Genomic DNA, 13,492 nt, shown 5'->3' on the forward strand with positions numbered 1-13,492 from the left:
ATTAATTTTTACTTCTCTATTTATTTTACATTGTCCTGGTATATTACAGGGACATTCTTCAAATATTTTTTCATTATTTTTAGGTTTTGGATATGGTGGATAGGTTGGTGTTTGTGTTATATTTTTGAATATTATAATACTATGTTTATTAACATATAATCCTCCTGATTGTGCTAATATAAATCCTAATCCTAATAACATATCCCAAGGACATTTCCTTAGGTATACATCATTAAGTGGATAATCTGTTGAATATTTATCACATACATCTTTAAAACTTATAGAAGCTGGTTTTAATTTATATTTATATTCAGTTTCTATTCCATCTACTGATGTTGCTATTGTTGGCTTCTTAGTTTCTTCAAAATCATATTGGTCAAAAAACTTTGGATTTATTATAGAACTGGTACATCCTGTATCTATTATAGCTTTTAAATAGACTATTTTCTTATTTATTTTTATTCTACAAAGTGTTTGTAAATTGTTTAAACTGTTTTTTACTTGACAGAATATGGATGTTTCCATTTCTGGTTTTTCTATAGTGGCTAACACCTGATATTCTGTATTTTGATTACTACTACTAGGTCTATTATCTGTTGATCCAAATCCTCCTATTCTTTTTGTATGAGGTCCTTGTTCATAATTTGGTAGTATTATAGTTTGTGCTATTTTTTGTCCTGTTTTTACAGTATGTGCTGTTTGAGTAAAATTTCTTATTATTACATGAATATTATCTTCATAATCAGAGTCTAATATTCCTCCTATTATCATTAGTCCTCTTGCTGCCATACTAGATCTTGTTTCTAGTTTTATCCCATATTTTTCTGAAATGAAATATCTTACTTGGACGTCTATTATTGTAATATCATTAGGTAATAAAACTGTTTCTATAGGTGAAAAAATATCATAACCTAAAGATCCTCTTGTCGATTTTTCTGGATTTATTCCTCCATTTTCAATTATCTCCATCCATTCTATTTTTGGTTCTTCCAATACCATTAGATCATGATCTTCTTTATTTTGTAGTTGAGCCTTTAATATAGTTATTTCGTCTTCTAAAATCTCAATCTTTTTAGTAACTATTTTGTCCTGTAATTTTACTATCTTCTCATCAATCTTCTGAACAACCTCTGATTTATCTAAGCAATGCTTACATCTCTCTTCAAAGCATTTTTCACATTGATATCTTACTGTTATCCATGGATATCCTTGACACTTTTTACATGCTATATCATGTGATCCTGATCCATTTTTCCATCGATGATCATTTTCTATACATGTATTTGTTAATACACATGTATTTTCTAAATATTGTTGCATTACACTTGGTATTTCTTCTTCTTCATTTTCATCCTCAAGATTTGGATTAAATATTTCTATTGATACAATACTATATATTGATTCTGTATCACTTATATCATCTTCAATATCTATCAAGCAACATTTTGAATCTTGTACCACTAAAGATCTTTTTGTATCCTCATTTATCCTTCTTGAACACTTTGATGCCAAATGATCATCTCTATCACATATAAAGCATCTCAGCTTCCTCTTATAGATTCTATCTGGATCATACATCCTAGCATGATGATCTTTGTTCAAAAATGGTCTTCTTGCATCTGACCTTCTAAGGTAGTATCTCTTCTGAGGTCTTCTATTGCTATAACTTCTTTTTTGATATCTAGGTCTATATTGTATTCTTTGTGGCCTAGCTTTTACATTTTGTTTTCTTCTATAAATATCTTTACCTTCTTTTCCATATATTTGGGGAACGTAAATATCTTTACAAAAATTATATTGTTCTCTTTGAAATTGTTGTTGGATTTGTATAGTTATACATTTTTCTTTTAAGCATTTTATAATATGTTGTATTCTAATACCTATATTATCATTGTCTGGGTTATCATTTATAGGATGCCATTTTTGTCTTATCTCTTCTCCTAACTGTCCTGGCAATTTTTGGAATAATTTATCTTTTACTGATTGGGTAAAATAGTTTCCGCTTATACTTGCAAAATAATAATATTCCTTTAAGAAACTTTTTGCATATCTATAATCTGTTAAAACTAATCTTTCTAATTGTGCTAAAGCTTCTGTTTGTTGTTCTATTCTAGCACTATTAGGATCTTTTCCTGTTGCTAGCATATGTATTTTGTTAACAAAATTATATGGGTTTGGTCCAAAGGCTTTTAACATTCTGATTTCATCTGGGTATTCTACCTTATATCTTTCCCAATTTGCTTTCATAGTTTCTCCTAAAAATGTTTCTAAATATTGGTATAACTCATCAACTTCCATTTGTTCTTTAAATTGTAAACAATCATTTATAACTTTGTTTTTCCATATATCAAGTACTGAATCTAATTTTTGAGGATCATGATATCCTATATTTAGTATCTTTCCAGATTCTTTTTTGTCTGCAAATGTTACTGGTTCTTCTATCGGTAATCTTTTTCCTCTAGGCTTATAATATCTAAAATCATCTTTTGGTTGTCCTAACTCTGTAGGTTCTAGTTTCCATCTTGGTCTATTTCCCCATGCCATGTTTGGGTTATTAGGACCATATGGTCTCGTATTATCATATCCTCCTTCATTCATAGCCTCTATATTTTGTAATTCTTCTATGTCAGATGCTAGACTATCATTGTCATTTATTTCTTCATTGATTAATATTCTAGGATCTATTTCACTAATTTTACTAATTTGATCTTTAACACTTTCATTTTCTTCTTCTATGGATTTTCTTATAATAAATCTATCTCCTCTATCAATTAATTCTTCATCTTCTGTCATTATTTTTGATTCTATTGCTAAATTTTCTAGTCTAATTTTGTCTTCTTTAGTAAGTTCTATTTCATATTTTCTTTTATACAGTAATGTTCCTATTAATCCATATTTATCATGTTGTTTTAATATTTTTATTTCTTCTTGTGTTATTATTCTATCTTCTATTACAGCTGATGTAATATTCTGGTTTTCTAAATCTCTTATTAGTCTTTCTCTTTCTTCATTATCTATAGTATCTGTTGAGCTTCTTTCAGCTCCTGGTCTTGTTTCATAATCTAGAAATCTTAACTTATGATTATTATTACTATCTTGATATATTAAACTATTTCTTGGTACATAAACTGTATTTGTTTCACTATCTTCTGTTATTCTATTTAAATTCCATTCTTGTCCTGCTAATATTGTTGGGTCTATTTCTGGTGGTTTTAATAATTTACTTCCTTTTGATCCTATTCCTTCAATAACTTCTTCTATAGATACTTTATAATTAGTTGTAGAGTTATTTTAAAAAGTGTTTGATAAAGTTGTTCCATTTCACCCGTTTCTAGAAATATAAATCAAAATTTATGCCTATTTACAATTCTAGAAAAGACTTTGACGAAACAAGTTCGACTTCTTTCGTCATTTCTAGAAACGAATTTGAGAAAAAAAAAAAAAAAAAGGTTGTTATGCTCAATAAACTCTCCACTATTTAAACCTAAAAAGAGGCAACCGAACCCTCTCTCCTTTTTAGGCATCCGATGATACTATTGGCTTTTTTAGTGGCATTATGTCTGCAAAAAATGTTTCGAGAAACAAGTTTATCAAACACCAAAAAATCCGTTTTTGTTTCCGAAAACGTGAAAAGCCTTTTCTTCTATTTCTAGACACAAAAACAATAGAAATGTTATCAAACGGTACCTAAGTTTATTGGTAAATGATAACTAAGAAAAAAATAAAAATAAAGAAAGAATGAAGGGCAGGAGGGTAGGGAAGAAAGATACCAAGACTAGTACTGGAAGAAAAGAAATATCCAGATTTGGTACTTTGAATGAAGATTTGACCATTGTTGGCAAATCGGGTTTTGACTAAGAAAACTAGGCTGAGTTTGGTCAAAAGATTAGAAACCTGGTCAAGAGTCATGCAGACTCGTCTTGTATTAAAAAATAACAAGACTAGGACCAAATCATACCGAGTCATTCAAAACTTGTTTGTTTTGCCCGAATCACAACAAAATGGCCGATTCTTATCAGATTAAGTCAACATTTCTAAATAGTTTGAACTAAAATATATTCTAACGATGTTAAATATTCAATGTTCAATGTCTGAGGTCTTCTGTATTAAGTCTAGTGATTATTGAGTTTACACATCTAAATTTTAACTAAAAAAGTATGATTCATGACCATGACATCTCCAAGTCGGATCTTATCACTATCATCTAAGAAACAATGAATGATGAGCTTCATAAAAAATAAAAATAAAAATTGAAAAACAAACCCTTCTATTCTATCTTGTCTCATTTAATTCATTTATTAATTATTTATTTGGATTGCTTGAGAAAGACTAGTATGAAAATGTGGGGGAAATTTGACATGACTCACTCTGAGTCACCAAGTTTTGAAGATGACGAGTCAGGTCACAAAACCTAGTTTTCCAACAATGGATTTGACGCCATCTCTAAAAATCAGTTCGAATAGAAAATCAATGATTCCTTTTGAGGAGGCAGATAAAAAATAAAAGTTCAAGGAGAATTTGATATCTTGCAAGCATAACTCCAAAAAGTATTATGATTCAAAACTTAAAGATTTAAGAAACTGAGTACTATAGAAACCTAAATTTGAAAGAAAATCAGATTTTTTTCAAGTAGTTAGGCACAATATTTTGACTAACAAATAACTGAAGCTGATTCCATTTTAATAAATTTAAAAGGATTAGAAACCCACCTCTTTTAAACACTAAGAAGTGGAAAGTGGAAAGTGGAAAGCTCTTTGAAGTTGAAATTGTTCTAGTTATGAGTTTGTATCAAACATATTTGTGATTTTTTCCCAAAATAATTGAATAAATAATATAATGAAGCGTGCTTGTGAAAGAGACAATTCTACCCAAAAATCATGGGTTTTTTCAATTCCAAAATGGATATAAACCTTTATATTATTTGGAAATTGTGTTATTTACAGCTTTCTTTCCATGTTTAGCCTTCCTCTCCCATCCTTCATATTTTGTTTAAAAACTGCTCTCTATCCCAATCGTTCTAACTGGTTGGCATGGGGAAAAAATATATATATACTTGGAACTCTGTAATCCTTGTAATCCTTGAAATTGCTACTAAGCTGTAACTAACTCAAATCTCACCTGAAGGGAAAAATTAATGAAAAATAAAAAGTACAAATAATTTGGGGAAAATATATATATATATATATATATATAATGAAAAATTAAAATAGTCAAGTGAAAAATTTGCCACTTTGTGCTTTTATATAATAGTATAGTATAATATATATACTTTCCATGTCCATAAACAAAATTCACAGATCCAAGGCAACCAGTCCTTTCAGAATCTGAATTGCCATGCATTTCTCTCTTAAAAAGTGCTGCTAAACCTAGAGTTACCTGTATATGACTGCAAACTATTACTATGTTTGTGTGTGATCCCTATATTTTCAAAAGTAGACAGTGTTCTTCTCTAACTATTAACTAGTCTATCAATCTCAAGATGCCATCAGCACCTTGGATTCCAGTCACGGTAAACATTGCGTGACAAAACACCACCACTGCATGAGGAGAGCATCATCCAATCAAGTTATAGTCTTCTCCCTGCTGGTAAGGATTAAATACTCCTGGCATTTCCATTTTCCCCATCAGGTGGTCAATTCCTGCATTCAGCAATTTAAAGTAGTAAGTAATAAGAAAATGGGTTTGGCCAGTTTGAAAATTACAGGAATAACAAATTGTTGCAATCCATAGAACAAGCACAAACAAATGTTTCCCTTTTCTCGAAGACAAAAAAAAAAAAAAAAGGCTTAGACTTTCCTTTCCCACATTGTGGTGCACGTTTGAGTACGTAGAACCTGTTCACGGATTGGTCCTGTGTAGGAGAGAACTACCAAAAATCATGATGATTGGATAAGCTTATCCATCCCTTAATGGATTTGTGACTGGATCCACCCTTTGATGAATTCGACCAGGGAAAAAGCATGGATAAGATACCAGTGGTAATAGAGACGAATTTTGGTTGAGGTGAAGCCAGATCAGTCCAATTCTGATCTAATGTGCCAAGGAAACTACAAGATAAGTGACACACAGACAGTACAAGCAAGCATTGTTTTGAAAAACATTAAGCAATATTAGATGAGATGAAACAAGTTCCAAATAACAGCAGATAGCAACAACGACAACTCAGCCTTAATCCTAATCAAATGTGGTCGGCTACATGGATCCTTGCCCTCGAATCAGCTCTAGTCAAGGTCATACTTAATACAAGGTGTAAGCTATGCATGTCTTTCCTCACTTCTCCTAGGGTCATTTTAGGTCTGCCCCTGACTCTTTTAGTTCTTTCAATCTGAATCAAATCACTTTTTCACACTGGAGCATCCAAAGACCTCTGTTGAACATGGCCATGACACCTCAAACAACTTTCATGGGGCAGAATACCAAAAGAAAAGAGACATGAATACCAGAAACTAACAAGAAGAAAAAATGAAGCACCCCATTGGAAATATTTATCTTCCTAAAGCCCTTAACTTCCATGGTTGTTAAACTTCCACCTAAATTTTCTTTCCGACCGCTCTATGACAATTTTTGTTGCAAGTACTTGTGGTTTGATATACACCCATTCTAGTGTTTCTTTTTTCTATTCTTGAATTCATTACTAACCAGGGTTCAACTTTTGTTCATAGCCATTATTCCTACTACCATTGGTCTGATTTATACGACTTTTAAAAATATTGTGTCAATGTCCTCTGCCATTGATGAACATTGCAGTGCTCAAGTTACCTGATAAGTAATGTAGAGGAGAGGTTAAGCATATACATACTTGGATTTGATAGCAGACTATCATAGAAAGATATGTGGCCTAAACTCCCTTGAGATTTTGAGCTACCATCTGACAGAAACGTGGACTCATCCTTGTTGGGGTGTGGATCAAAGGCATGAAGCTCAGAGCTTATCTCAGGACTTTGGAAGGATGGATCCTCAGATATGGGATTTGGGTTCTCATGTGAATGGATGTCCTCAGGTTTTGCTTTCTTTTCCTTCGGAGACTCAACCTCTGTCTCTACTTCTGATTCTGGGATATTTGCTGCTGGTCCCAATTGCTTCCTTTTTGATCGAGCCCGCCTGTTCTGGAACCAGTTATAAACATTTGTTTCAGAGATTTGGCCATGTTGTGTCAGCTCAGAAGTAATCTCTTTGATCTTCTGTTTGCTTGGAGTCCCAATGCCTTGATCAAAGATGCGCTCGAGAATTTGCAGCTGCAGTGGAGTTGGGGTCCATCGCTGTCTGGCAGTGATCTTGTGGCCAGAAGACGACATTAAGGGATCACAGTATAGATTTCCAAGCCTCATTCCTGGAGAAGGCAATGAAAATTATTTGTTAGATGCAAAAATGAAGTCACACTAAATATTGCAGATGATTGAATTATCAGTAATTGATGTCTATACAAATAATAACTATTCAATCAAACAACTATTATTTAAATTCCAGTGTTCCTATTTCAAAATTAAAAGGGATCCAGATAATAGGATATTTTTTCCAACCAAATTTCAATATTTTATTCTGATAAACTGGCTCTTACCAAAATTGTATATCCAAAAGGAAGAATTTGCAGTACACATCAACTGAAAATCTGTAGCACACAGGGAAAATTTTCCTTTTCTTTCTTATAAAACAAAAGGGAAAATAAAATCTTTGGCCACAACATCATGTCCATCAAAGAAGACTAGAAATTAGTGTACCAAGAAATTTGCCAAAAGCTGTTGTAAAAACGATGCAAAAAGAGCATGAAATGAAAGCCATTTGCACGCAACAAGTAGCAGCAAAATCATGCTTTTCCCGCACTGAGACTGAATAAACTTCCTCCCACACCTCACTAGTTAACTTCTAATTTTTCATTGTCATGGCCATGTAAGAAGATATTGCAAGATGAAGTTGTTTCTCATGGCATAGCATGGTCAGAGTAACTGAAGTGGAATTTGAGATGGTACATGCTTAAAGTTCCTTCTTTGTCATTTATGAAGTTATTCCGGATACCTAGTATAATCTTGCTTAGTCTCTCGTGTGGACTCCCATGTCATTACACCTAACCTTGTGGTTTCCGAGTTTATTGTGGATTCATTGGATTGACATAGGCCAGGAGACGTCACATTTTGCTAAACCTTGTACGATGTAGTGTATGCATTTTTTAATAGCTCGGGTTAAATAGTGAAATACAACAGAGACCTCAACTTCAGGTTCCCCAAAAATATCACACTAGAATTGACCAAAGTATCAACAGAGCACATTCAATAAAAAAAAAAAAGTATCGACATAACACATTTTCTTTTCTATGGAAAATATCATATTTTCTTAGACATTTAATATCTTCCCAAATTTGTGAAAGATTAAATAAAATCTATAGAGTAATCTCTATGTGCACCGTATTACCTAGACAGGGCAATGTTAGTCAACTTATGGGCTAAAATTTCATTATTTCTATGACTCTGAATCAAATTCGGGCCAAGCCCCCACATCAATGCAAGTTTCAGGGAACAGAAAAATAATTGAAATAGAACGATGTGGAAGATTGGTTATAATGTTCTACGATTCAGATCTGAACAGAAAAGTTAATTAAATGATCCCATTTATATCAAAATCCGAAGTTCTATCAGCAGGCCTACATGCCTGAATTACGATACATAAATGGGTACACCGGACAAGGTTGACATCCATCTTAAATTTCCATAAATATAATGTAAAAATGAAAATTCAGATGGGTTCAAGCTGATACTGGTCTTGGAGTAAGTTATGGTAGAAACCAAATGACAACCTAAGCTAAAACCATAGAATATTTCTTTCAAAACTACCAACAAAAAACAAGACTGTACATAATCCAGTAACAGTTATGAATACGAAAAAAAAAAAAAGGTTGAAACAGAGCACAATTTATGTAAATTGCAACCGCCTTGCCTCTTCACAACACCACCTAATTCAACCAAAATCACTTACAAAAAAAAAAGAGAGAAAAAAAATTCAACCAAAATCAATTACCCAAGCATTATGTGCTCATAAATTTAAACAACATGCAATTCAAAGTATGAATTATGGCTCACAACCAGAACTGGGAAGCTGATGATACGAATCTCCAGTTCAGTTAATCAAATCTTGATCAAATTTAGGATTCCAAAACAATGAGAGAAAGAATACACATAAAAACACCATTGGAAATTGATATCCAAGTCTTTTCTTGATAGATGCGTAAGCTATTTACCGATAAAAATATTAATTTTGCATTATATATTGACAATTTACAAAAGCTGAATAAATCCCTCACCATTTATGAGAGAATGTTGAAATCTAAAAGGATAAGAGTACCCGTAGAACACAGAATTACGCATGTAGAACTATAAAAGGGGCAGGAAGTAGAATACCGGAATGGGGAAAACAAAGGAAAGAAATGTCAATAAAAACCCTTTGAATGAGATTAAAAACAAACCAGAAATTCATCAAATAAATAGATTCAATTACTAACCCACCATAAAGAACATCGAAACCATCATCTTTATTAGTACAACTGTAAAAGAAACTAGACACATAGAGAAGAAGAAGAAGAAGAAGAAGAAGAAGAGAAAGAGAGGGAACCTGGGAGATCTTGTTGGGAAGTAATGGTTTTGTGCATATCCACAAGCTGCTCACAAATGGTGGCATAGACAGAGATTTGGCGTCGAAGAAGTTCCATCTGCTCGTCTGTCATGACCTTCACGTACAAGGCGCCTCCATTTTCCTGCTGTTGTTGTTGTTGCTGCCGCTGATCTTGTTTTTCCCACTCCATCATCCTAATCACTCCTCTCCTACTCCACCATTTCTCACTTTCCCATCATCGCAATCCCTTCATTCTCTCGGTCTCGGCCTCGGTCTCAGAGACTCTGAGTGTAGTGTGAAAGAGAGAAGCAATTGCAGAAAAAGTAGAGAAAGCACCAAAAAGGGTAAAGAGAGAGACATGCACGAAGGACGGAGAATGGAATCTATGGAATATGGATAGAAGGATGATGTCTCAGTGCTCACACTGGCGTATGTTAGCCGCTGATGCTTATCAAAGTAAGACTGAGGCTGGTCGGAGGCTCGGAGCTCGGAGGGTTGGAGCTCCATTCACGCGCACGATTCAATTATCTCGCCAATTGGAAAAAGATACTCTTTACATTGAAGAGAATATTTTGAAGCGGCGGATAAATGACATATCGTATTCACGAAGCGTATAACGGATCGCGGTAGCAGAGGCGATATTTCGCGGTGGGGCATAGACACCAGTCACATCATAAACAATTTTTTTTTTTTGATAAGAATGGACGCCGTAAACACGCTTCTGTTTTTTTTACTCCGTCTCTGCCCTTTTTGAGCGGGATTTGCTTATTAAGAATTCTTTTTTTGTTCGATCACCTTTTTAAAATTTTAGGGTTTTTCACATCAACCTCCGCGGTCATTTGCCAAAATTACATAACTCCTTCTGAAAATAAAAAAATTACATTAAACTCACATAAACTAACACCATGAGAGATGTGTTAGTTTTAGAATACAAAAAGATGGAATTGCCCTTATTATATCTTGAACTAAAAATCTTAAGTCTAAAGACCATTTTACCCTTATGACATCTTCAAACATAAAATTCCTAAATCCCCAAATCATAGGTCATTGCATTTTCCCACGAAGTGAAGAGAAATCTGATAAAGTGAAGGGAAGTCATCACCGAGGGTTTCTTGTTCTTCCAAATCTCTGGAGATTTGCGAGAAGAATAACTCCAATCCGGCGATCTTCAGGTTGTAACTCTCTCTCTCTCTCTCTCTTGTTGACCTGTAAATTTTGGGGGTTTTGTACAGAAGTGATAAAGACAATTTGACGGATTATTTTTGGATGAGATTTTAAATCTTTAATGAACATCTTCAAGTACCCAGTTAGGTTTTTACATTTCTTCATAATTTTAAAACCCAATACCTTAATATCTTTGTCTTTGAAGTTGTTTGTAGTTATGGGTCTCGGAAGTTAGGTTTAGCAACTTCTGTATCTTTTTGTGTAGGTTGCTCTATCTTCATAAAAAAAAAAAAGAAAGAAAAAGGAAGTGCTTTAAGGGAAACTAACCCTTATTAATTAGAATCAAAATAGGGTAAGGAGTAGTGGTGGTATAGATTTGGATGCTCCTTTGGTGTCTTGAAAATCATTATTCCATTCATTAGAAAATTTCTTCTTAATCAATAGTGTTATATTCTCAGCCATACCATCTATAGCAGTGACGGATTGACAGGTTCATGCCTACGCAGCAACAGCAGCAGTAACTATGGCCTTCGCTCAACAACATTAATAGCAACAAGAAGCAACCAACATCCAACAACAGCAATAATTTGGGTTTTATCCATAGCACCACCCATTTCCTCAGCAAATGCACAGTCTTCCATTTCTACCCCCACATCCTTCTTTTCAACAATTTCCTTTGAGCAATTCCATCCTTTTCCGCGCCACTCTTCCCATCCACTCCATCTCTGACTACAGCAGCAGCCACCACCATTTTTTTTTCAACACTCTCAAAGAATTGGGTTACATAACATGTCATTGGGAGTTTCAGCTAACATGTCCTCCCATCCTTCTCTTCCATCGTTCTCGGCTCCTGTCGCCGTTAATCTCGACACCGATGGTTGCAGAAGAAGAAGAAGGAGGAGGGGGTAAAATTGTCTTTTCCATTTCATAAACTAACACCTCTTTTCACAGTGTTAGTTTGGGGTGGGTTTAAACGTAATTTTTTAATTTTTAGGAAGATGATATAATTTGGGCAAACGACAAGGGAGGTTGATGTAAATCACCCAAAATTTGTAACTAGTCTTTTTTACCTTTCACTCGATGACGTGCTGAAACGATAGAAAATCTAACAAGGTAATTTTCCATAGGGGTGAGAGACCGGATGAGTTGAGCAGTCACCACTGGTTCCCACTGCAACACTCTTTTTCTAAACGGATTTCCATCATCTCTTGTTCACTCCCTCGCACACTCATGAGAGACTGAAATGGTTAGCCCAAGACCCTCCCTCATCGTTCTTGATGAGGATGACAATGAGAATCTCAAGAGCGAGGTGGTTCTATTTCTTGAGATGACTCTTACCATTAATTACTAGAATGGATCATGGTCCAATCTTGGTTGATACCCTTTACTAAACCAATCATAGGTGGCGGTGGTGGGGTTAGGGAAATAGAGAGAGAGAGAGAGAGGGTGGGGAGATCAGAGGAGCAGAGCCGAGATAGGGGCGGGCGGAGTTCGGAGGAAGGGGTTGATAATTTCCTAAGAATTCGAGTTCCAATGACTGCTCATTGCTACAATCAAAGGTCAAGAGCTCCATTGCCACATGTTGGCGCAAAAATTATAAAGCATGCACCTAGTGACCTGGCAGAAGCAGTTCGAAGGCAAAGAATAAAGACGTGGGCTGACCATAGCAAAGGTCCATTACCCATAAATAGTGCAACACTAGCACGTAAGAGCGGTTGAGGCATGCACGCGAGAAATGGTAACAAGGGGACATCTTTCATAAGCGTGTTGGGACATAATTTTATTGGAAAAGTGGGCTGATAGTGTGCGTAATGGAGCAGTTAGTCCTTGAGGTATATAAGGAGAGGAAATTGGCCAAGAAGAAGACATCAATAGCACACACAAAAACACAATTACACTGCAACTCTTTTATTCCTTTTATGCTTTTATTTTTCATTATTTAGAATTAGAGATGGAGTGGAACTCTTTTGTCCATTTCTTTTGAATTTCCATCCACAGGGTTTATCCATTAGACTCTTGATTTGTATTTGATACGGCAGAATTTGTCACCCAATAAAGCGAAGACACGTCGTATCTTAGGGAGGGATGTGTGTCGTCCATCTGATAGAGGCCGCAAGGCTTCAAACCACGTGAGGAGAAGATACCCGAGGGGGGGTTTCCTGAAACCCTAGGCCCAGAAACCTTATAAGAGGGAACCCAAAAGAAACCTGGAGGAGGTACGCGGACACCCACCATTACTACTATAAAAACACTGTTCTACTAATCACTAACTTGGGCATTGGAGGACTAATCTCGGAGATACCTCCGGGCCTCTGCCTTCTGTGCTTGTCCAGAGTCAGCTCATACAGATTTTTGGCAGTAACAGATTGGTGCCGTCTGTGGAAAACGACAGTAATGGTGGGAAAAACCTACAATCGTGAGAAAACAAGAGCAACGCCGAGTATAAACATGGATGAGGGGGAACCTTCAGGAGGGCTCCCTCCCTCGATAGAAATCGGCAAAGAACGGGAATAAGATGATCGGGAAGGTTCTGTAAGGGACCAGCGCTCTGTTGGATATTCGGTTCCTAGAGATAGTAATCCTCCACCCCCTCCTAGGGTGCAAGAATATGTTATAAGGGAGTAGTTCGAAGCCCTTCAGGAGAAGTATGACTGAATGGCTGAGACAATGAAGGAGGTCTCCAAGGCCGTCTCTCAGAAGATCGATGGAGCACCGTGAGGCTCCCATA

The 13,492-nt window shown here is 35.1% G+C and overlaps 1 protein-coding gene across 1 annotated transcript; it reads right to left on the bottom strand.

Annotated features, from left to right (window-relative positions):
• Positions 1-5,215: 5,215 nt before the first annotated feature.
• On the bottom strand, positions 5,216-10,112 carry LOC122088401 (WUSCHEL-related homeobox 8-like). The gene is made up of 3 exons (XM_042657671.1): positions 9,601-10,112; positions 6,800-7,330; positions 5,216-5,639 (listed from the first exon to the last, which is right to left on the bottom strand). Exons 1-3 carry the CDS (start codon positions 9,791-9,793, stop codon positions 5,554-5,556), a joined length of 810 nt encoding a protein of 269 aa, XP_042513605.1. The 5' UTR covers positions 9,794-10,112; the 3' UTR covers positions 5,216-5,553.
• Between the last annotated feature and the right edge of the window lie 3,380 nt (positions 10,113-13,492).

The sequence above is a fragment of the Macadamia integrifolia genome, chromosome 2 (genome assembly GCF_013358625.1).
Source record: "Macadamia integrifolia cultivar HAES 741 chromosome 2, SCU_Mint_v3, whole genome shotgun sequence".
In the NCBI taxonomy this organism is placed as follows: Eukaryota; Viridiplantae; Streptophyta; class Magnoliopsida; order Proteales; family Proteaceae; genus Macadamia; species Macadamia integrifolia.